Here is a 25,112-nt window from a genome sequence, read left to right as displayed (position 1 = left end):
AAGCTAGCATAACTTGCACGGTATATAACTGGTGACTGACCCTCTCATATGTCTGACTTCACTTCGTGTCGGTACCTCAGCATTTAAAATCAGAACATAAAACACAAGCATGCAAACACCAATAAACTATTTATTAGGCAGCACTCACTGCCATTTTGGCCTGTCAAAAACAGAAGGTCAAGTGTTTCGGCACCGGGTCACTTTAAAGGTTACCTAAAGCCGTCCAAAACGACCAAAGCTGCCTGCAGACAACACCATGCTCGGAGCCCATGGCGAGGACCAGCATAAAACCTTCACCAATCAATGTGCCATAGCCTACATCCTATCTTTCTAGAGTATATTGACCTTGGGTCAGACCAAGTCAACAAAAATATCGAAAAACGACAAAACAGGCCGATCACCATGAAAACTTTACCAACTGATGCGTGACGCCATAGTCGATAACCTAGTCCTTCTTGAAGATGATGACATTGGGTCACGTTGAGGGTCACCAAAAACGTCCAAAACGACCAAAATTGGTTGCGTGCACCATTCTCCTAAGCTACGACAGCGATGAGCGTGAAACTTTTGCCACTCGATGTGTCATGGTCGAAATCCAATGCCGTCGAGAAAATAATGATTTTGAGTGAAGTCAAACGTCACCAAAATAGTTTTTGATGGCCTTTTACGTTACCCAAGGTCACGATATTCCCCTCAGGATAGGATATCGACTATGGCGCATCGATTGGTGAAGGTTTCATCCTGATCGGTGGCATAGATTCGGAGCATGAGGATGTCGGCAACCAATTTTGGTGATTTTTTTGAGTTTTTGGCCACGTTTGATCTGACCCAAGGTCACCATATTCTGCAAAAAGGTATGCTATCGAGTATGGCGCATCGATTGGTTGGCATTTCATGCTGATCGGTGCCATAAGCTCGGAGCGTGGGTTGTCTGTACCCTGGCTTTTCCGTTTTGGGGGTATTTATGGTGATTTTTGACCTCACCAAAGGTCACCATGTTTTAAAAGAATTAGATGTCGACTATGGCGTTTCGATTAGGGTAGTTTTTTGCTAATCGATACCATAGGCTCCGAGCATGTGGATGTCTGCAGCCAATTTTGGTGGTTTTGGGTGCTTTTGATGATCTTTAACGTGACCCAAGTTCACCATGTTCTGAGAAGGAGAAAATGTCGACTATGGCACACTTACTGGTGAAGGTTTCATTCTGACCAGATCTATAGGCTCGGAAAATGGGGCTGCGTACAACCAATTTCGGTGGTTTGGGGCGTTTTTGTCGACGTTTGACCAGACCCGACCTGACTGTCAACGTTTGACCTGGTTAGGTTTTAAGATCAGATCTAACTTTGACCGCGCAGTCCTGATTCGAGGCGTAGTTACACCCCAAGCTCCGAGACGTGGTTGCGCCACAACCTCCGAGACGTGGTTACGCCACAACCTCCGGGACGTGGTTACACCCATAATCAGGATTCAGAACCCCGCCTTGCTCTCATTTTCGTAGTTTCGTGCAGATGTGACCGTGGGATGGAGGCGCGGGTGCGACCGCTTCTTTCGCTTCGCTTGATGCTCACAATGTGGATATCACACAGCGTGAACCGAATTATTTAACCGACTAAGATCCCTGCACGTGCCCAATGCTAGTAAAATGACTACATGTGCTTGCGGCGCCACACGCCCCCTTGACCAAATCACCGTCGTTGCAGCCTATGTCTTCAGCGGCGTTGTTATGCCGTGAAAATTTTTGGCCAAAATGGGCCTGGGAGCAGAGATCGATCGAAACATATTGAAAATACAGAAGGGACGAGACATACACTTTGTGATCCATGCGGAAGAGTCTGCAAAAGCAGGGGAAGCCCCCGCCCCCAAGTAGTTTCGCTCACGCTGAATCACTCCCCTGAATGCAATGAGCATTTTAACCAGACGAGCTCGGGATTCGCGGTGTCATTATAATTTCGCTACGATTGGTCATCTCGCCGCTGTGCGCACGAAGACCGGGACACACCGCGAAATTCCCCGAGAGGCACATCAGCTGGGGCCACCGATTTACGGGAGGTGGGGAGAGGCGGGCGGACACACGCGCCTCGTCCCTGGTAAAGCTGAGCGTCTTACGCACGGAAGGGCACGATATGCAAGCTATTGGTCTCCACAGCTCCCTGAGCCCGTAAGAACTGAACCACCATGATCTCACATAAGGATAACATCCGAAATCCTTCAGTACGGGTTGTCGCAGAGTAGGCTTTCTGACTCCTTATGCAGGTTGCAAAGGACAAGTATGATGAATGCTAATATCGTCCATCTGATAAACGCACGAAATTTGCGTCACGTCATGGCGCTTTAAATTGAAGATCCAAGTTTTCCGCCTTCTTAAGACGGGCAGTATCAGCTGGAATCAGCAGTAACAGCAAGATGACAGCGCAGTTCCGTTCTACACAGCTATGGAGGATGGCTACATAAGCGCATGCATGTTCTGGCTGACAATAAGCTTCCGCAAAAGCATTTGCACGATCTCCTTAATTTATCAACGCGTGGGCTTCCGTATACGAAAGCATTTTGTGCTGTTCATTTGCAAACAGACGCTGAGTATGTCTATCACGTCTTGAACGCGAGAACTGGCAGTTATGGCAATGGAAGTCATATGACCGGATGAGCGTGCTGACGAAGTTGTTCTCAAGCTGAAGTAACAAGTTCAGAAGTTGTTCCTAAACATGGACGCTGCTGAACTGTATGATGTACTCCCCATTTATCATTGAGACTTACCGGAGCTTTTAATATTCTATGCCAATCCTAAGTGGTGGGGGCGTATAGGCTGTATGACACGGCGAACTTCGAGACAACGGAGCATGAATTAACAGAAGACAACACATCAAATCATCAAATATGACCACTTGTTTCTGTATGAACAGCAAACCAGTCACATGCGGGCCATGAACAACCAATTCCAATATTGCATCTTAGACATGTATTCTCCGGCAGACAGTGAACATATATGGCGTGCATGACAACGAACGGTTTTCACATTCATCACGTCGATGAGGCACTTTTCTTCTTAGCTGATAGGCGAGCACCTTCCGCACCGGTTCTCCTTTTGACCGACGGTCCAGCGTTCGCGTTCGACTTTTTCCGTTTTCCTGCACTCTTTTGAGAGACTGCTTCCATGGCTCGCGCTGCTGCTTCTGGATCCAGACCTTTCAGAATGAGGTCTTTCAGCTTGTTGATCCTCCGACGCTCCACAACTTCGCTGTCGGTCACCTTCAGCTCCTGGGCCCGCTTTGTTACCTGCACCTCCGTCACGATCTTGACAATCTCTTTGTCTGCAAAGAACAGGGGCACGGTTAGACGCACGTCTAGCCCCACAGCCTGCGCTGGGTCATGGAATATCGACTTCGATTGACGATTAACTGTAAACCAACGAATCATTCGTCGTGACGCTTAGCGACGGTTACGCTCCCGAATCGTTAACGTCTCGTATAAAGCACTCATTTATGGCCGTGTTGCGTTATACCCTTGAGATTACGCACCCGATAAATCATCATCTTTGATTTGCTCGATTTTTATTTGATTTGTTTACCCATCAGCCTCCGCTGCCGTCACAGGTCCCATCCCGTCTCCTCCGCTACGACCAAGCCCACTTAGAACCTCCGTGACGCTCCCTTAATCCTCTTCCTCCCGCCCCCGCAAGCACGAGATAACTTGCCCCAGAATTCCCCACTGTCTCATATTGCGTACTTTGAGTCAGCATTTACAAGCTCCAAATTAAGCGTGATTTACACGCGTCTCTCACTCCCCCAACACACCTCATCTAACCCGTTGGGATCACGCGACAGCCATTGATGAAGTCCCGTCATGGCACCCAATCCCACTGCACCATCACCAGCCTCCACACGGCACCCACAAGTCGCTCTCCCGAGTTCCACTGCACCATCACCAGCCCCCACACGGCAGCCGTAAGTCGCTCTCCCCAGTTCCACTACACCATCACCAGCCCCCACACGGCACCCGTACACCGCTCCCCAGTTCGCGACAACGCCTCACCGTCAATGTGCCGCTGCTGCAGCTGGCTGCCGACGGTGGCCTCGATCTGTGTCATCAGATGGAGTTCGGACGGTGTGATGATCGAGACGGCCTGGCCGCGGCGGCCTGCGCGCGCCGTCCGCCCCACCCGGTGGATGTATTCCTTGGGCACGCTTGGCAGGTCGTAGTTGATGATCATGTCCACCAGTGGGATGTCCAGGCCTGGGGCAGTCGATAGCGAACCCATGTTTGAAGGCCGTTGCAGTGCGCCCGCCGTGCGGTACTATCCATGTCAACGACGCACTGAACCGTCCGCCACATCATGGCAAGACGCCAACTTGCGTTATAGCATCACATCACACTATTCGGTAGAGTTTTCACCTTTCCTGCGTCTCAACCTGCTATTTGTTCGTAACTCGCCATCAAAGCTGCCATTCGGTTCGGCTGGGCGCCTCGTCGGCTGACAGGACCCAGACTGCTAAGTCTTTCCTCCATGTTGTTCTACTCTAGTCTAGTAACCCCAGCTCAGCCTACCAAATTTCTTGATTAATGCATATCTCATTTCATCCATACGATCTGCAAACCTCTTCAAGAAGCGCTCATAACTTACGAAGGACGCCTCAAAGGCCTCCAATATGTGCTGACGTCCTGGGGACGCGTGAGGAGCCAAGTGCACGGCTGTTGCTGTACGACAGAGGAGCACAGTCTTACCTCTGCTGCCCACGTCTGTGGTGAAGAGCACGCGCACCGTGTTGGACTTAAACTTGGCCAGTGAGGCGGTCCGTTCCCGCTGCTTGATCTGCGAGTGCAGAGCGATCGACGGCACGCCCATTCGATTCAAGGTCATGGACATGACTGTGCTCGATCTGCAGATGGTCGAACACGCAATGTCAGGAGAGCACAGCGTGGGCAGCACGTGCTGACGATCCCACTGGTCACAAGACGCGAACTGCGCATGTTGGCTTTACGCTTGAGATCTGATACGAGATCAGAGAGCGCTACTGGAAAGATTGCCAAGAATTATTCTGGATGACGGCGTCTAAACAAGGCAAAGATGGTTCGCATTCATCCTTCCGCCGCGTCCCTCACTCAGAATCTCACGAAAACATGAGGGCAACCGATGTATGGCAGACCAGGGGCGTAGTTTCACAAAATGACTTGCGTGAGTGTGGGGGTGGGGGGAATGAACAGTGAAAAATGACCCAACCTGCCCCACAATATGCCTGTAAACATACTTATTCCAAGATCTGGCCCACTTTCTTCCAAAAGTTAGAGAGGGGGAAGGCTGGGGCCCAAGTGGGGAGAGGGGAAGGGAGAGGGCTGAAGGCCCAAAGTGAATAGGGAACTACACTCCTGTAGCAGACCGTTGTTTTGTTGACTGAAAGTTCTGTATAATCTGAAACCCGCTCGTGCGTTAGGGAACACAAGTTCACGGTGCAGTACCATGTTTCCATTCTGGTAAAAGCGTGAATGACTTCATGAAGGTTAAAAATAGTAGTTTCACAGACCAACAGTGCCTCTACAAACAGCATTTTGAACAGCATGACTGTGTCGAAATACCACGCAATTGCCAGCGTCCCTACCGGCATTTGTTGGTGAAAACAATCACTTGTCCCGTCTTGTTCTCGAGGAAGGTGTGCACAAGGTGGACCAGCGTGGGGTCCTTTACATCCCTCGCGCACAGCACGTACTCCTGCAGCAGCTGGTCTACGGTGGCCACCTCACCCATGTTCTCATAGTAGAAACACTGCAACGCGGGCAAACTCGAATGTCGCCAAAGGACGAGCCAACATCATGGCTTCTCGCGCCATCGAGGTGATGACTTGCTGCACCCCAGTCGGAGTTCACACCCAACACAATGAAACTGAACACGATGATAGTGAACAAGTAAATCCAAACATGCTATTCAATGGTTGACCTCATGTGATTACGCATTCAGCCAGTGTGATCGTACCAATGAATTGTATGAAAGACACCATACGGGTTCTATCGCCGGCAACATATTTCACAATGATGCCAGGGGAACTTCAGATTCGAGGTTCGACCTCTCGCGGTGCCCGCCCTTCCTGCCAGGGCGAGAGACAGACGATGCCACAAAGCCTCAGCAACTGGGGGCGTTGTTAAATTCCAACGACACACATTTCGCAACTAAATGGAATGCTTTAATATCCCACAAAAACTGCTCGAAAGTCTTCCACAACCTCGCTAAAGGAGCGATGTTTTCACGCGCACGTTGTGGCTCGCCTTCTCTGACATCGGCTGTTCACTTCTGCACGATTATTCACTGGCATTCGACAGCGCCCAGTCTGCCCGGGACCTCAGGCCCTCACCTCGCTGTTGGCGATGCCCTCCAGCTGGCGGAGCGTGTCGTTGCACGTGGCGCTGAACAGCAGCGTTTGGCGGCGCTGCGGGAGCGCGCCGAAGATGGTGGCCAGGTCGTCGTCGAAGCGGCCGGCGATCAACCGGTCCGCCTCGTCCAGCACCAGGAATTTCACCTTCTTCAGCGAGAACGTGTCACAGGACGTCAGGTGGTCCACAAGTCTGTCAGAAATGGGCGACAGCGTGTTAGCGTGAGCTATAACGATGGCACGGGGAAAGCAGGCGTCCGGCACGCAGTTCAGCGACCAAACACGCAGCACGGGCTGAGAAACTGCCACAGATCATGCTACCATGACTTGATATCACTGATAGCCAGCAGGCATGCGCGACGTCGTTGTCCGCCGCGGCGGCCGGGGAAGACAGGCGGAGTGATAGACTCGGTGCGGTCGGATGGCGCATGAGCCGCTGACCTGCCGGGCGTGGCGATAACCACGTGCGGCCGCCGCTGCAGGCTGGCGCCCTGCTCCACCATGTCCTGGCCGCCGATCACCACGGCGTCCTGGAGCCCGATCGGCCGGCCCAGGATCCGGAACTGGTCGGCGATCTGCAGCGCCAGCTCCCGCGTCGGCGTCAGCACCAGCGCGAATATACCTGCCACGATCACACGCGAGTCAGCCCCAGAAGGCGCGTGCACGTCACAGACGAGTCTAGACCAGATGGGATACAGCTGTCGCTGGCATACAGGAGATAAAATCGGAGGCAATGAGCCTGCTGCCGGTGCACGAGGGTCAGCGTCAGATTGTATGTACCTGTCGGATATCATGGACACACGGCACCAGACAAAACGTGCGTATCGAAGTCACACGTCAGCCGCAGCATGAATACACAAGTCACATGCATTAACATGCCTATATCAACCCCAATATAATTGATACCATTGTTAGTAGCATGCTCCCAAAATTCACGCCAAATAATGCTCTAAAGCTAACGTCCAAGTATGAAGCGCTCCAGTTGCCCTGCCTGTATGGCTGCCCTCAGCCCCGTATTCTGACAGCCGAGTGGGACAAAGCGAGGGACACATGGCTGGCACTGCTCACCCCAGAGACTCACACGGACTTCACCCAGCTTCGAAACAGCGTTAAGTATGCCATCATGGCTGTTAGACGTGATTTCCTCTGTGGTGTAATGACTTCCGGTGGCCGGCACAATTTTTGGCCTGTTTTCAAACGATTTGTCATGACGTCATCATACAACCGAGAGGATCCGTGGTGGTTATTTCGCCACGGTTGGGTCCCAGATTGCCACCACATTTAGAGAGAGCACCGGACAGCCACCAAGACCGCCAACCGTCTGCAAGACCTTCTTTACTTGTAAGCCCACTGCTCTCGTGAACTCTGTCTGCACGACCTCCTTCACTTTTAAGCCCACTCCCCTCCCTGAATTATCTTCGTCGATCCAGCGTATGAGCAGCTCGAGAGTGATGGGTGTGGATGGTGTACCCACAACAGAAGCGCCGATACTTCCCTGTGATCGGTCCGCATCTCCTGCGGAACACCAACTGCTCCCTCACAACTCGGGTATTTCCCCACATATAGAAAATTGCGTGTGTACCTATCCTGAAATCAGGTGAGCCAACAGCACCAGTTAACAGACCCATATCTCTCTCACGTGTGCTATCTTAATGCCTGAAAGTCGCTTGCAGCCAGCTGAGCACGTATCTCCAGTCATTGTGTTGTAAGCCCCGCTCAATATGCCTTCCAGCCATCGGTGTACTGAGGACGCTCTGTTCGACACTGCCGGAAAGCTGGCGAGCAACGTCGACAGCGTTGAGATTTCTTTGCTAGCTTCTGTCGACCAATCCAAGGCTTTCGACAGCGCTGATCGCGGTTTTGCTCATAACATAACTTAGGCAGTACGGCGTGAGCTCTGATTGGTTTTAAAAGTTGTTTTGAGTGGCCGGAGAGAGGTGGTGCGTGGAGGACTGACGACTGTATCGGCAACCCATGGAGTGCCCCCGGGGATCCATAGTCGGTCCACTATTATTCACCCTATTCGCGAACGACTGGACCAGTCACCTGTCACATGGACTAGTCATCTCATTTGCAGATAACGCCCAATTCCTGGGCCACGATCCTCCCGACAACCAGAGTCTCGAAGCACTAAAACATCATCTTGAAGTCAACTCCTGGACCACGATCCTCCCAACAAGCAGTCTCGAAGCACTAAACCATCATCTTGAAACATCGATTTGAGAATTTCACGATTGGTTCGGCGCTAACTCACTACAAATGAACAAACAAAACTGACTTTGTTCCGACACCTTTGGAACATAATTTAGAGAAAACCTGTTATTTTCACCGGACAATAGATACAGAAGCTATCTCACCCTCACAGCACCTCAAATTTCTGGGCGTGATCGTGTACTCGACGCTTTCGTGGAAGAAGCATGTCGCCAAAGTCAAGCAAAAAGGCAACAAAATTCTAATTTCGCTGTTACGCCTGGCGCAAAACTTTATATCTGATACTCTCAAAATTGTTATCGCAGCCTGCGTTTTCCAGATATAAATTACTGTGTACGCGTGTGGTGTGTGTGTGTCATTGGGGCTTTACGACGCACTCAGCTGCTAAGGCTATATGGCGTCGCCCGCCTCTCACCCTGGCAGGAAGGGCGGGCACCGCGGGGAATCGAACCCCGTACCTCTGGTTTCCCAGGCGCGCAGTGGTTAACGCAGACGCGTTAACCACTAAACTACCGGCACCTCGTATGCGTGTGTTGTGGCGCAATCAAGCGTCAGGTGCAGAAGATCCAAAAACTTATAAATTTTGCCGCCATTATCGCCTTTAGCATAAAACGCAGCCAGCAAATCACATCAACTCTGGAATCTCTAGGCTGGTGCCGGATTGATCACTTGGTGAAAGAGAGGGACATGCTGAAAGTACTCAAAACCCTAAGATGCACAGAATCGCCCCTGGCTGCCCTATCTCCTTCTAAGCCACGTTGCTCTCTTTCACTAAGGGAGACGCGCTCCTCCATGTCAATGTCTCTCTACCTGCCCACGTGCCGATTGGAAGCCATCAAGCGAGACTTTCCTTATCGTTCCGCGGCGACTTGGAACCGCCTGCCACCGGCCACCACTACGTCTTCATCTCTTATTTTTGAGGGATTAAAAACTCGCATTTCACGACACAAGCGTTTACGGCATGTGCTTTAGTTTAATCTCATTCCGATTTCGTAGGTATTTTATCGTTTCGTATTTGTCGTGCCGCATTTCCCCGCGTCGTATTTTATGTTGTCAAATTTTGTAGCTTAGCTCGTAGTATCGTATTTCATAGCATATTTCGAAGCATCGCCTGCTTTATGTCATTTGTGATGTGTTGTAACGAGTGAGTCAGTGATGTAACGAACCGAAGCTGGCGAATGCAGTCACGAGCCGAAACCTGAAAAGCCACCTCGTAAATGGTCGTCGAGCAAACAAATAGAAATAAATACCAATAATTTAAGAAACAAAAATGTTTCTCCGCTTGTAAATGGCACATGCATTTTAGCTATAATAACCGATGACCTGCGCCTATGATGCTCAAACTAATGTTTCGTATAACAGAATGAGTGCAATGAAGCAAGATGGCTCAGTGTCAAGCACTGCATACCAAACACAATTAAGGGTTTCCGAACACAGTTACGTGGAAAAATAACAGAATGCATCAGGCCTAGTTTGTGCAGCTGCTTACAGTCAGCACAAGTCGACTAGTAGGTCTTACCATATGGATCTTTGCTGAGTTCTTCCAGTATGGGAAGAGCAAAGGCCAAAGTTTTTCCGGAACCTGTCTTCGCACATGCAATGCAGTCAAACCCTTCCAAAATTTTCGGAATAGTCCTTAGCTGTACGTCAGTTGGAGTTCGAAGCCCTGTAAAACAATAAGTTACACATGTTCCTAGGCCAGATGACTGGGGTGGCATACATACAAATGCCATACAACAATAGACAATGCATTGCCACAACAATCCATCTTGAACAATGAAGACCTATGCGTTCATTAGTACACACACCTAGTCCGCCCTTGATCAATACCATACACATGCCAAAGACCAAAATTATCTGATCACAGTTGTTGCCACATGCATCTAATCACTTTGAACCTGCTTCTGCATCAACACGCCGAAGTTATCTCTTCATTTGCCCCAGTTAGTGAGACATGTAGTAATAATGGCCAGTATTATGTCACAATCCCGCAGCGAGTGTGACCCAGGCCATCGCGATGAACACCACTGATCCTAGTCACACACAAATCCAAGCCCAATAACACCTGGCGAATCATGATTGCAGCATAAGGTGTGTTCAACCAGTGCAGGCACCAGTACATTTCACAGGGTGACATGAAGGTAAGGTAGGAAGTAAACCTTCACCACAGGACAGCATTTGGTGGCATTGTATGACAATATAAAAGCCTGGTAGCATTATTCTGCTACCAGGCTGGGACAAATTTCCTTCTGTTCTGAGCACACAGGGATCAGCATCTGTACAGCAAGCTATCTTTAGCACTCTGATCTTAAAAACACTCAAACACATAGTTCAAGCCATCAAATCCGCCTAAACACCAAAACAGCCCCCTCTCCCTCATGCATTCTGGAGTTGTCTCACTAACCACTTATTCCAGAAGTGCCAGTGGTCAATAAATTCACATACCCAAAACCTTGAGCTGGTCCAGCATCCAGTCAGACAGCTTGAGCTCCGCGAACGCCATCACAGCCCTGAAAATATGTGAGAATTCCTTGATCACAACATTCATTCCAAAACACAGAGTACTTGGCTAGATGGAAGGAAGTCCCTGAATAAAAAAATGTGTTCCTACTTTGCAAATCGGGCAACACATATATTGTGGAGTGTGGTTGTCCATGTTGTAATCATGCAGGGGGACTTACACAGCTTGTGCATGAGGAGCTGGTCATGTGACTAGCAGTGACCCCAGGCAGAGCTAGGGGCACAATGGCAGCCTGCATAAAACACTGAGTACCAATACATTACACTCATATAATAAGAAATGCATATTCCATGACCACACCACTGACATTAAGTCAAAAACACTGAAAGAACACTATTCCCATAGCAACTCCACCGTTCAAATAAAATACCATAATAAGTCATGCTATACTATCAATATGTGAGGACATGTGAGGACATCAGCAGGGTTAGTTGTAACCAGGGGTGTGATTTCACAAAAGCCAGAGGGAGGGGGCTGAACAGTGAAATATGGCCTAACTTACTACAAAAAAGCCAACAAACAGGTTTCTCTGTGATTTGGCTCACTTCCTCCCCAAAGTTGGGGGTGGGGACTGGAGCGTAAGTTGGGTGGAAGCTGAAACCCCTCCCCAAATGAATAGGAAATTACACGTCTGAATGGAACATACGTTCTTGAGGACAGGAAGGTAACCATGCATTTGGCATGCCTGTTTATGTATGAACTAAACAAGTTGTCATATTTGACATTGCATTCACCAACACACTTGGCTTAACAGCATTCAGTCAAATAAATTTTGAAAGACTTCACTACAAGCACCATGGGAACAAAACTATGCTGCAGGGAACATCAGGGCTGAACTAGTACCTGTCTGCCCAAAAAGTAAAGTAATGTGCATTTGAGGGATGCTGATGATGATCAGGGTTTTACAGTGCACCAACTTCAGGGGTAATTTTGAGCCCATAGTAAATTCTTGGCTGGGTTTGGGCCTGGGTGCTAAACAGAGAGCAGAGAAGTGCTGAATGGTACAAAATCTCAATGGGAGCTGGTGGAGTGGAGATTTTTGTGAGTAATACCAACAAAATTAGACAGCAAGGTGCTAAAATTTGCTGACAATATTACATCAGTAGAGGTGTAAAAAAAACTGACCACACATAACAAACTGAGTACAGGCTTGGTCCCCATGCTTCCAAAAGACAAATATAGACTGAAAGAGTGCAGCAATAAACAACTAGGAAAATAAATGGAATTGGTGACTTAAGATATAAGGATATGTTTCAAGAGGCCTGATATTGTATTCACTCAAACATCATCAGCTTAGAGAGGATCTGAGAGAGGAATTCAAGATTATGAAAGGGAAAGACAAGATATTTGTACATGAAACAATGGAAATTAGGATGTGACTTAGCAGAAAACAGTTATTTTCAGTAACAGGTGGGAGTAGAATTATTAAGAGGCAGATGTTATTTGATCAAAGACAAGCAAATAATTGGTATGGACTGTCAAACAAAGTTGTGGGAAGACATCCCTTGGCAGAATCTAAATTTTTTGCACAAGCTCTTTTGGTCTAACTATCTTATTTACAGCTAAACTCAGGCAAGTCATGTGAAAAGATTGGTTCCAAGGATGCATGTGGAGCCTGAAGTAGGCCAACCATGATAGACACTTGTGGCTTTTTGCTGATCAGATGTCTAAGAGTACCTATATGCAAGTAACACACACTGTCACATAAATATTGAGCAAACTAGATCAGTAGCATTGCCAGTTTTCTTACTCATTTGGGACATGATGTGCAAACTAACATTGAGTAATTTAGCTGCAGAGAGACTTAAAACTTACACATAACCTGGAGGAACTTGACCAGTTTTTGAAGTGTGCCAAGTAATTACAAACATCTCCACATCACTGCCAATCCTAAATAGTCCCATTAACAAAATGAGGATCTTGTTGATGCCCATCAAAGTTTGTAAATGGTGCCTTACTTAGGAAATAGCAAGGTTGCTATACCATAAATGGCATCATCAAATAGTGCAAGGGATATTAATTTTTTCAAGATATTCATAAATCAGCCTCAAGCACTATACACCTTGCTTTTAAGACCTCCATGACCAGTATTATATGAAAGCAATATGCTGTACCAATACAGTACCAAAAACACTTCACAGCACATTTCATAGTTACCAATCACTTCCCGCTTTGAGAATATAGTATGCTTGTGAACATGCATTTCATTGTAAAATAATGCAAAGGATATTGCTTTTTAAACTTGTGAATCCAATACAGCACCAAAAACATTTCACAGTAAGTTTCATAGTTACCTACCACCTCCCAACTTGACAATAAAGCATGCTTGTGAACCTGCATATCTGATCAGCTAGCCTCAGTACACCAGGAAAAATCAGGTCATTTCGGCCTCCTGCCCAATGACCTGCAACTCCTCGTTTGATCAAACGCTTGCAGAAAATACTTACAACCTTTGGAAATATTGTTACCCAAGAGTCTTAGCTACACAAACATGTGTATTCTCCACAGCACGGCAACCGCTCCCACTCTCTCACACTCAAGCACGTGCGCGGAGGACGGGGGAAAAATCACACTAGCTGCAAGGTGTGAGTGCTATTGTGCTGATTAATAGCTGTCAGGTATAAACAGACATTGTGACGTCACTGAAAACGGTGTTGTAAATATTCAAGGTCAAAGATTTGTCGGATTACTTAAGAGGGTGAAATCACTGGTTTTAAGTTCTTATTAGTTTTCTTGGGCCGACTGAAATCAGTTTTCTATTGTCCCGACTGAAAGTCATATAGCATCAGCTGATGTTATGACATCACGGGAATTGAACGATGTGTGACGTCACTGGTCTTGCATGTTTGCGGGTTGTCACGACCAGAAGATCGGGTCCGGATCGGACCCAGGGGACTAAGTGCATTGGGGAGAGAGATTGTGTGTAATTTGGTAAAGACGAGCCCGCAACCAGCATCCCTTGTTAAGTCGCGGTAAGTGTGACAAAAGGTGCCACCATGTTTTTGGGGCTGGCCTGTTTCTATCTCACGTCGTACACATAGCCATTGTGCGTCTTCTTTTCAGTGAATATTTGTGGGGATCAAAATAGTTGGAGGCCAACTGTGGACTAATTATGCCGTAGATTTTGCTGAAATGCATTGTACCGGATAAAAATAATTTTATGATCATATTTGGTCTCGACAGGAAGCATTTCACAGTGGTAGGGGTGGTGGTATTTGCATTAGGTTGTTATAGCATCATTAATATTTGGGGAATTTGAAAACCTGCATATGTGTGTGGGTGTCAAGTTCAGAAATAAAGGAGTCTTAAGCCTTAGAAAGTTCATGGTGGTGAACATCCATGTCTGAAACCAGACTTGTGGGTTGGAGAGGAATGCTCTTGATATTTTGCAAACATTTCAAAGGATATTTACCCATCATATTCTGATCCATTGACATCCAGCTCCTATCTCAACTCTACTTCTCAGTGATATGACTGGGATGTTGTGAGAGGATTGCCTGTGACTTCTTATATTATGAAGACTGCAGGAATGGTGACAGTTTAACATCCTCTGCTTTTTTGCAGCAATGATGGAGCATGTTTAAGAATTAATTGCAGGTACAATTTCACTGGTATGGATGTTTTTATATTTCTGTTTCAGAAATGCGAGTCACAGCTGCATGGCTGGTTGCCCGTGGTCCAGGAAGGGAACCTGTACCCTGGAAACCAACTGGTTCTCTGTCATTAGCAGATAACATCACTGACAAGAAGGACAAGCATGGGTGTAAGTTTGGATGCAACAAACACACATTTTATGAAAGAACTCATTTTCACAGTATGGTGCTGTGAAAATGTGTGAGCATCAATTGAAGTTTGCATCATTTCAAATACATAGAAAGCTGCTGCACATTTTTTCTGACTTTAGACTTGTGCTTAATCCAATCCCAACAGAACTGAGTTCGGCCTTGGCTCACAGCACATAGGATTGGTTTGTACTTAAATTCTCTGCAACACAGTGTGACACATTTGAAATGAATTCTGGTGTGGGGACATGGACCAGTTCTGGAATCAGGGTGCCAAGAGTGTAGTGGTTAACACGTCTGGTCTGTGTTAACCACTGGGGATCTGGGAAACCAGAGGTACAGGGTTCAATTCCCCACCATGCCCGCCCTTCCTGCCAGGGTGAGAGGCAGGCGACGCCATATAGCCTCAGCAGCTGAGTGCGTTGTAAAGCCTCAAAGACACACACACAGTTCTGGAATCAGTTCTGGTGCAGTTGATTCTGGCAGCAACAGTTCAGCAGGTGAACCACACTGTGAACCATCTGACATCCTGTTGTGATTGTACAATTCCACAGTTGTTTTTGACTGCCCAGAGTGTGGAAGAAGTGTATGGGACTCATTTGGTATCTCTGTTTTTACCAGGAGTTATCTGCTTATGTTGTCATAATTCTGCCCCATGCCATCCTTAACATAGGCCATATGAGAAGCATGTGTGTCGTAGTGGGTTTCCCGCCATGTTAGCGTTTTAGCTCACGGCATTACAGCTCGAAACAAGGTACATAAGTGACAAGTTTTCATGTGTTCAGGATTTATTGGCAGGCCTCTGAAGCCAATTGTCATTAGGACATCATCTGTGCCTTATAGGCAAAGTATTCTTATAGGTGGCTTTTGAAAACCGTATGCTTCTTGAATAGCCTGCCAGATTAAAAACCCACTTGTAATGCTGTAACACATGACATGACTGACAACTTTCCAGTTCTGTTTTGTGTGGATAATGGTAGTCCTTATCTTCCATTTACAGCTTTGGTCTGTATCCAGGAGATGCAAGCCATGTTTGCCTGCTGGAAGAAATATGACTTCAATGAAACGAAATGTAGTAGTGAACTAGAAGCGTTTGAAAAATGTCATCGCACTTATTTGGTAAGTCTTCCGAGACCTTTTTTTACTATGTGCGGTAGGTCGAAAGGTCCAGATAGACACATTATTCTATACACTATTTTGGCGTTCTCCCTCACATGATTTACCATATCTCGGCACAAGCTGTGATTTGGACCGGGATAATGCTGTTGGATGCTGCATTCCTAAAATCGACGGCCTCCTCTTAGCTAGGACCTGCATCCTCATTGCTTTTAAGTGCAAGTGTGTAGCATTGCCATTATGCCATGTTCACCATGTGTCTTGCATATTTGTTCTAAATGTAACAGGGTGGGGTGGGGGTGGGGTTGGTATTGCTTAGGAGGCATACATTCCGCAAACTCAAGCAGCTGACTCCTAATATCACTTGTTCTACATTAAGTTGCCTTGCTGAACTGAGATCAGTCCATAAGCATGACTGTATGCGGAAAGGATGAAATTGATATTAGGGCATTTGATACTTGAGAACTCGTTGAACCAACATGATATCACCTGAATTAAGATGCACTTTCCTCGCGCACCAGTGTACCTTATTTCTCAGAGGTCAATCCTGGATAAGATCAGTACAGTAATTAGAGGTCAATACTGTAACGCAGCACAAAACTGTTGTACGGAACAGTCCTGATCCAGGCGCTTGCCCTTGATGGCGGACAGCCCCATTCTTTCGCTGGTGTGGTAACGAATCTAGGCCGGAATCGAAGTTAGTGGAAGAAGCTGTTGTGTGTTCAGTTCTGTTTGCATATTAGTCGAATGTGTGGTATGCATTCATCGTCCTTTGACCTTAAATCAGCAAGATATCCGAACACGAAGGACAAGTGACGTAATCGGCTGCGTCATTGCATTGAACAAATAATCGCTCCTTCCTTTTGTTTTGATATATTTCTGGGGTTAGCAGCCACGCTTAGTGGGACGTGCCGCGTGAGCCCTGACACCACCACCCGATCGTGAAACTCCGGGTCAGTGGTATAATTTTACGGCGGAAGCTCAGCATACCACAATGTTTGGCACTTTCCTTTCTACCCTGACTGTGCGACCCCTGACGTCATCTGACCTTTCCCTTGCCAGCTTTTACCGGCCGGCCCCTATATTCCCCTGTATTCCCCCGCTACCCATGTGTTCTCCCTGTCGTTTAACCGGTGGCCCTGTATTCCCCCTGCGTTCCCCTGTATTTCCCCGGTCCCCTTTCTGTGTTCCTTTGTAGTTTCCTGGTTCCCACAGTATTCCCCCGGTACCTCCCCTTGTGCTCCCCCCCCCCCCCCCCCCTGTGTGCCCTGTATTTCCTGTATTCCCCGGTGCCCCTATATTCCCCCGTATTCCCGGTGTCCCCGGTATTCTCCATGTATTTTTTTCGGTGCCCCCTGTATTTCCCCGGTACCCCTGTATTCCTCCCGGTTCCCCCCTTCCCCCTCCTGTATTACCTCGGTGTCCTCCCTTTCGAACACGCTCGTAGCCGGAAGTCTTAACACGCACTCGGGTGAGGGTGGAATTGACCCCCCCCCCCCCCCCCCGAAGGGTTTTCCGCAATGGTTTCCGAACAACGCGGCGCATTCACACCAAATTTTGCACAGCTGTAGATCATTGAATTGCAGATAGTTCTGTATAAAAATTAATATGTACCATGTAAGGTCACTGACCTACGGCAGGTCAAAGTCAGGCCATGGATCCAGCGAAGTCGATTTCTGGGAAATTTCAATCTTATGCAACGACGGAGTGTTAGACGAGCCATATACATCTGAGATGCTTGCTCAGGCAACGCAACAGTTAAGTGAAAAATTCCATCGACCTAAGTCAGGTGCGAAGATCAGACCAAGGTCAAGACCAACTTGTTTTATTACTCTAGGGCTTGTTGTATGCGGTAGTTTCTGATGCTCAATTCGAATTTCTTGATGACAGGTACCGCATTATGCATCTTCCATAGACTTCTTAATTGCCAGAGTAGGCTACTGACCTAAAACGACCCAGGTCAATATTTTTTTTTTTTTTAGGAACACACTGCCTAGCGTAATCTTTGTCGCTTATTCAACTGCGAAACTCACGGCAGTCTGGTATGATTTTGGTCACCATGATCTTCAAAAGGTCAAACAAGGTCACTGACGTGAAATGAGCATGTGACCTTTTGCTTATGAAATATGTGTAGGTTCTGGGGTCACTTTGGGGACTAACCTGGAGTTTGAGCTCATTTAACATTATTTGAACCGAAGGTCATGACCTGGGAACTTCAAATATTGACTTAGTGAGTTTACGTACAGGCCAAAGCGCCCTGTAAATTTGCTTTCTCTTGCTGTCCTAGTTTCTGAGATCCGAGAGGGTGAAATTGACCGACGCCCACCCTCGTCCCCACCCGAGTGAAGGGTATCCAACCGGCCACCCGGCCGCGTGTTAATTGTCTACGATTGTTCCACACGGAGGTTCATCATGAATTGACAGTCATGAAATGTTTGGTCCATGATCTACCACTCTGCAGGTCCTCCGTGATGTTGCTGCACAAACTCCGCCGTATGTTTACTTCTGACACTCGGGCTCACCACGAGTACACTGTTGACCTCCGCAGTGGTCTTTTTGCCTAAAAGGGAATGCCCATCGGAATTCTATGAACGGTTGTTATGCCGTTACATTGCTACCTTTTTATGATGTTCAGTGAGATCAGACCATGGGTCCATTCCCACACTGGTCCGCGGTTGGTGATGTAGCCATGGACAGATTCACGTCGATATTCAGGATTTCTTTCCACCGTCGCGCATGATGTCGTCAAAACGTTATGAGTCGGGTGTGAGTGTTGAAAATAATCTATGTTCAATATATCAGGAAGTATTGGTCAGCTCTCGCCACACCTAGATTTGTCGTTCTTAACGCAACGCATGTCATCACGCAGGCTTTATGGAGCGTCACTGGCTACAGTGGCCGCATTAGCGCTCAGGGGCCATGTTGCAACTGACGCACCCGACTTGATAGGTAGGGCAGGGCAGAGCTCGGTGCCTGCGACTATACGCAGACTTTGCCGTATACGTTGGCGTGCACCAGGAGTGCGGATAGAGGAAAGCGTCAAGTTTAAGATCAGTTGTGAGGTCGAGTGAGGCGAAAATGGCGCTAAAGCTGCTCTCATTTCCATTCAGATTTCCCCACAGAGTTGGCCCACTTCCCTTTCAAAGTGAAATGCAGCTGGCAAAGCGTATGTATGTGTGGAGGCGCGGGAGATGGTGGAGTAGCGCCACAGTCGCTAGCGCCCCCATCAAGGAATGTGCGGCGCGACGATGGGTGTCGGACGCCGCAAAAAAAAAAAACGTTCCATGTGTTCAAGCTGCATTCCTGTTGCACGTCGCTCCTATGCTCTCTGTGGTTTTATGGTAGGAATATTTTAATTCAGTTCGTCTTCGTTACAGGGACAGCGAGACGCCCACACGAAGAGTTCACCGGACGGCGTTCTCGGTCACGGCTCGGACCAGAAGCTCACGGCCCGTCAGGCAAACTTGCTCCTCAAACTGTATCCGAACCCTAGATAGCAGATACATGATAAGCCTCGCGTACGTGAGTGTGCATTGTGGTAGATGTGCTACGCGACGATGTCGATGTTTTGTACTTTCATGAATGAGTTTTTTCGCATTGTGTATGAATGTGATGTGTGCTTATTGTTTAAGCAAATGTGTCACCTTGAGGAAATGAAATATTAACGGTGACATGTTTCTGAGCACGACGCCTACAAAACGCATAGAACGCACCAATCTCGTGGAACTTTCAACATGCATCTTCTTCGCTTTGAGAAAATGGGGTAGCTTGGCACTAGAGGTGCATCTAAGGAACCGCCGTTGTGACATTGTCCGCAGGTCGGGCATCGTATGGTACTGATGATCGAGGCTTACAGCGATTCATCCCCCAAGAAAGTCTTCTGCTTTTTCCAAATTTGTGTTGATGCCATAACCTGCTTTCTAACTTCAACAACTCCAGAATGGCTGCAATGTCACCACTCTCGACTTATCCCCGGCCGTAACTCTCTGGCCCAACACGCAGCCACAATGAAAGTACCATTGCTGCCCACTTACGTCACATAGTGTCTGTCCATGCTACGACCCAAGCTTCGTGGAGTAATTCGTCACGCAGAGGAACTTCATGCAAAAGAAACCAAAGGATTGATCAGAATATTCGGCGACCTTCTATGTGTCGAGGAAGAGCTTGTTAGCTGTGGGGTCAATCTTGCTGACCAGGATGGCGTATGGTTGTAAGCTACGGCTGACAGATGCCGATTGGTGACTGACCGAACATCAGTCTTCCATCATACGATCATTGCCGCTGGCTGTGGTTCAACGTCGGCCGTCAGCTTCAGCACATCGCATGCTGGATCAACGGTCAGCTTCAGCACACCGCATACCGGATCAGCCCGCAGCTTCTCCAGCGACCACCATAGCTGAGAGCTAACATTGATGCCATTGACAGTGGACGTGGCGGGTGCCACGCGTTCTGTAGTCCAGCCCCCCCCCCCCCCCATACCGCATGGGAAGTTAGCTTCCTACTGCCCCTTGTCAGTTTGGTTGATTTCATATTGCCATCCATTGCCAATCATGCCGCTTTCTCACACACCGCGGGGAGGTACATTGGGGAAACCACCGGCCTCGACTTCATGTAGTGCGAGACCTACGATGTTTACGTTTTGAGGCGGTAAGGTTTCTCCTCTCACTTAGTCTGCTAGCATGCTTGCCAGCTTTTCTGCACTTCCCAAATTGTATAATCAGAAGAGATGGCCGCGCCGCGCTGACTCAGGCTGGTAACTCCCGCGATTCAATCACAACGGGTAACTCGCGGACATTTCCTGCCGCAGTGTATGCTTTGATTTTTATATCTGCTGATTGCGTGTAAGGACCGTACGGTGGTGAATTTCTGTGTCAAAATTACTGTCTTATTCTCAAAATTACTTTTATTCTCAGTTGCTCAGGGGCCATTTACGGTGCTCTACTCGAGGGGCCCCTTATCCGGAAGGAAATAAGGGGCCTCATAATTGTTGAGTAGAGTGGAGGTCTCATTGTTGCTGAATAGATTAGGTCGAAATACATTTTTTTAAAAAACCAACAGGGCTATCCCACGTTTGCCTAAAAACGCTCATTTTTCGGAATGGATTAGCGAAAAAGTGCCTCAAAACGTTTGAGCATGCCCGCCCACAACCTCAGGAGCAAGGGCAGCGATGGTCTGGGTTACAGCTTCCCTTAAAACGAATGGCTTCGGTCCCTGCAAGTGCCATCAGACGGCGGGCGCCGTGTTAGTCTGTCTTCTGAGCGAATTAATGGCTACAGAAACACAAAAAATGGAGAACTTACCTTTACTCTTCCAGTTCCACCACCAGCTTCCGGCACCACTTTGCGGTACTTTAAAGACCAGTCCGGTCTTATCATCAGTCTAAAAATCGCACACGTGAAATATGCACCCAGACTGCCTTGAAGATGTAAGATTTGATGTCCTGAAGCGTTTAAAGATACTTCTTTCGGAAGCGTCATCATTTTCGTCCACCCGTTGGCCACGGCTCAATATTAGATGTTAAGCTGACGCTGCGCGGCCTACGGAAACTGCAACGCCTGGAGTCAAGTTTTTAAAACTAAGATTTGCGAGTACGCACGCTCAAAATTATGTAACAAAACTTTCATTACTAAAGGGTTCAAGTTTTTACAGGTAATTATTTCAAAACCGTTATCATTTTCGTCCACCGGTGGACCATGACGAAAAGTTAACCACTGAGGTAACGCTCCGCGGGCTATGGAGACTGCAACGCCTGGTGTCGACGTTTTTGTTGCCAAGATTTGCGAGTGCGCATGTTAAAAACCGCGTCAAAACGCGCATGTTAAAAACCGCGTCAAAACGCGCATGTTAAAAACCGCGTCAAAGCGCGCATGTTAAAAACCACGTCGTATACATTGTATCACTTATCGATTCTGACTGAATGATAAAATTTCCAGACAAACATTGCTTGGCGATGTTAATAAACATTGTTGACTACTCGATCTACGATCAAAATTTTCATCCTCAAATTTCGATCAAACGTGTCGATCTACAATCTACCTTCGCGATGTCCTCAATGTCTGCAGAACGCTGATGAAACATTATGAAAACCTTCTGAATTTTATCGGTTTAGAAAGTACACTAAGCCGTTGCAAATTAAGGACACAGGTGATTTATTCCATGGGTCGTTAAACGCCAGATTTCTGCAGTTCATTGACCTTAACACGCGCTCGGGTGGGGGCCAAAGTGACTCGCCTCCCAAAGTTTTTCCAGAATGATTTCCGAACGTTGCAGCGTAGCCGCACCATGTTGTGCAAAGCTGTAGACAATTGAATAGCGGATCGTTTGGCATAAATTTTGTGATGTGCTTTGTAAGGTCACTGACCCATGTTAGGTCAAAGTCAGGCCATGGTTTCAGCGAAGTCAACTTCTAGGGAATCGTTCAATCTGATGCAGCAATGGAGTGTTAGAAGAGCCCATACATCTCTGAGATGCTTTCTTAGACACCACAAATGTCGAACGAGTAAATTACGTTCACCTAAGGTCAGGTATAAAGATCAGACCAAGGTCAAAACTAACCTGTTTTATTACTCTAGGGCTTGCCGTATGGGATAGTTTCATGTACTCATTTCGAATTTGTGGATAGCAGAAACCGCATTATACATCGTCCATGGACTTCTTAGAGGTCAGAATAGGTCATTGACCTGAAGTGACCTGGATCAACATTTTGTTTTTAGAAACATGCTGCCTAGCGCGATCTTTCCCGCTTATTCAAATGCAAAACTCAGAGCAATCTTGTATGATTTTGGTCACCATGATCTTCAAAAGGTCAAAGAAGGTCACTGACCTTAACTGAACATGCGGCCTTTTTGCTAAGAACCAGTTATCTAGATTCTGGGGGCATTTAAGAGACCAACCACGAATTTGACTCTGTTTGATCTTATTTGACCCGAAAGCCATAACCTAGAAATCTCAAACTTTGACCGAAGTGAGTTCACGTACAGGCCAACACACCCTGTGAATTTGGTGTATCTAGCTCTTTTAGTTCCCGATATCTCAGGGGGGTCAAATTGATCCCCCACCCGAGCGAAGGGTACCTAGCCGGCCGCCCGGGCGCGTGGTAAAAATGTGAACAGAATTGATTTCACCGTAGCTCCTGGTTTCTGTTCTCTTTACTACGTAGAAATAATAATGAAACGAAGAAAACCATATCCCTTGTTAACAAGTAAACTACGTCCAGGGATATTTTTTTGTGGAGGGACCACCATGTTGTCAACCCTGTGTTCCTTTTAGCAAGGCTCTGGCTACCCCCTGCCTACACACAAAAGCAGATCAAGTCATCTACGTTGAATGACGGGCAAATAAATGTCCGTTGGGCCAATTCATACCTAAGGTAGAAAACTCACCGGCAGCATTTTTTCTGGGGCGGTATGGTGTAAGGAGAGATAATTCGGAAACAAGTACTTTTGCAGGTGTCCAACACATCTTTACATCCCAATAGTAGCAATGCTGGCCCAGAAATGTGCAACAAAGCAGCCATACCATCAGTTCGTGGTCAGTCGTTCGGAGACAGGTGGGCCAGGGCATTGGCCACCGACATCGGGCGGGAGCAGGGCTCAGACAAGGAATATATGACAGAAGGGCCCTCATTCTGTGGCTTGATTTTCAAAGGAGAATCTCCAGTACTATGGCTTTTGTCACATGGTTTTTGGCAGTTCCAAGCTTCCGAATTTGTTTCCGCGTAAAATGCCGCGACACGTTCCATTTCTTGATAAGCAGCCAGCGAAATGAACGCGCATACAAAATCTGTTGTACTGTGAGCTATCGATTCACTTTCAAAACTTTCGCCAGGCTATGCTCGTGCCATATTTTGGTATTTACCCTGTGCCTCCTCAATGTCCCAAAATGCTTACCCGCTCGTGGAATTTCGGCTCACCAGAAAAGACAACGTTGAAATGGACGAATAATCTTGGGAAGCTGGATGGCCTTAATCCCGAATGACAGAGATGATTCGCATAGGCAAGACTGTGCACCAGTGAGAAATAGCCCTAGATACATATCTGGAATAGCAGTCATTACACTTGAATGAATGGCGATAACCGCCGTCTCTACCCTCCCCCCCCCCCGGTCATCGGGCTTGTTTACCAGAAAAGTGCATGTGTGTGTGTGTGTGTGTGTGTGTGTGTGTGTGTGTGTGTGTGTGTGTGTGTGTGTGTGTGTGTGTGTGTGTGTGTGTGTGTGTGTGTGTGTGTGTGTGTGTGTGTGTGTGTGTGTGTATGTGTGTGTGCATATATATACCACAGGCGTAGGAACGTTTCACAAAGTGGGGGGGGGGGGGCAAGCCCAGGGCGTACTTTAGGGACTTTTCTGGTAAACAAGCCCGATGACCGGGGGGGGGGGGAGGGTAGAGATGGCGGTTATCGCCATTCACATATATATATATATATATATATATATATATATATATATATATATAACATGTGTGTATGTGTGTGTATGTGTGTATACATGGTATGCTATTTATCCCAAAATTTAATTACCGGAATGCAAGGATATTTTTGGAGGGGGCCCCACACTTCTGTCTTCCTGGGGGGGAGGGCAGATGTCCACCACAACAAGCAAATGGACACCCGTGACACTGGATGTTGAGAATTTGGATGCTGCTCGCTTATATCTCATGAAACCTCCCAATGAGCACGGAATTGAACGCATGTCGCATGCTGTGAACGCTGGACGTTGCAATCTGGGATGATATGAGCTCTGGGCCCAGCGATCTTGGACATTTTGATGACTCCCATTTTGGCCCAGCCAGCAAATGATACTTAAATGTTACTGAACCTTCCAAAACGAGAATCAGTATGATGTTGATGACTCATTGCATTTCATTTATCTTTGTTTTGAGTGGTTCATCGATGTCGTGGGGATATTGCGACGGTGGCTGATAGATTAGGCTCCGGACGACATGTGAGGCTGCTCGAAACTGACAGAAAAGACACTTTTTCATCTTTGGTCCTGGCGTCAAGAGCCCAGCAGCCCAGCGAGAAAACTTCCCTGATATGGTAGCTTTTTAGTAGATTTTCTTCAACGGTGGCGTTTTCATATCTACCGGAATAAATATGCTATCTGCGCCGAAAATGGCATATCCATGCC

At 47.5% G+C, this 25,112-nt stretch overlaps 1 protein-coding gene and 1 long non-coding RNA gene across 4 annotated transcripts; one reads left to right on the top strand and one right to left on the bottom strand.

Annotated features, from left to right (window-relative positions):
• Window positions 1-2,941: 2,941 nt before the first annotated feature.
• Window positions 2,942-13,636, bottom strand: LOC119091823 (putative ATP-dependent RNA helicase DDX49). Of its 3 annotated transcripts, none has more exons than XM_037214712.1 (9): window positions 13,383-13,636; window positions 11,013-11,077; window positions 10,087-10,233; window positions 6,798-6,978; window positions 6,339-6,549; window positions 5,592-5,755; window positions 4,720-4,874; window positions 4,030-4,230; window positions 2,942-3,308 (listed from the first exon to the last, which is right to left on the bottom strand). In XM_037214712.1, exons 2-9 carry the CDS (start codon window positions 11,068-11,070, stop codon window positions 3,019-3,021), a joined length of 1,407 nt encoding a protein of 468 aa, XP_037070607.1. In that variant the 5' UTR covers window positions 11,071-11,077; window positions 13,383-13,636; the 3' UTR covers window positions 2,942-3,018. The 3 variants fall into 3 exon arrangements, with proteins under 3 accessions (XP_037070607.1, XP_037070606.1, XP_037070608.1); XM_037214711.1 differs by having other exon boundaries at window positions 13,536-13,636; XM_037214713.1 differs by having other exon boundaries at window positions 13,539-13,636.
• A 298-nt stretch (window positions 13,637-13,934) lies between these two features.
• On the top strand, window positions 13,935-19,657 carry LOC119091773 (uncharacterized). The gene is made up of 4 exons (XR_005093436.1): window positions 13,935-14,060; window positions 14,729-14,851; window positions 15,871-15,989; window positions 19,364-19,657. It is a non-coding gene; the product is annotated as an uncharacterized LOC119091773 (long non-coding RNA).
• The last annotated feature ends 5,455 nt before the right edge of the window (window positions 19,658-25,112 follow it).

The sequence above is a fragment of the Pollicipes pollicipes genome, unplaced genomic scaffold, assembly GCF_011947565.3.
Source record: "Pollicipes pollicipes isolate AB1234 unplaced genomic scaffold, Ppol_2.1 Scaffold_3447;HRSCAF=4054_pilon_pilon_pilon, whole genome shotgun sequence".
Taxonomy (NCBI): domain Eukaryota; kingdom Metazoa; phylum Arthropoda; class Thecostraca; order Pollicipedomorpha; family Pollicipedidae; genus Pollicipes; species Pollicipes pollicipes.
This window is presented reverse-complemented; position numbering and strand designations above follow the sequence as displayed.

Excerpts from the sequence above, each read along its gene's own strand:
- LOC119091823 (XM_037214712.1), bottom strand. The coding sequence starts at position 11,070 with ATGGCGTTCGCGGAGCTCAAGCTGTCTGACTGGATGCTGGACCAGCTC. Across the intron at positions 10,234-11,012 it reads GGACCAGCTCAAGGTTTTGG|GGCTTCGAACTCCAACTGAC; the intron begins GTATGTGAATTT and ends ATTGTTTTACAG. Across the intron at positions 4,875-5,591 it reads GTTTTCACCAACAAATGCCG|ATCGAGCACAGTCATGTCCA; the intron begins GTAGGGACGCTG and ends GACCATCTGCAG.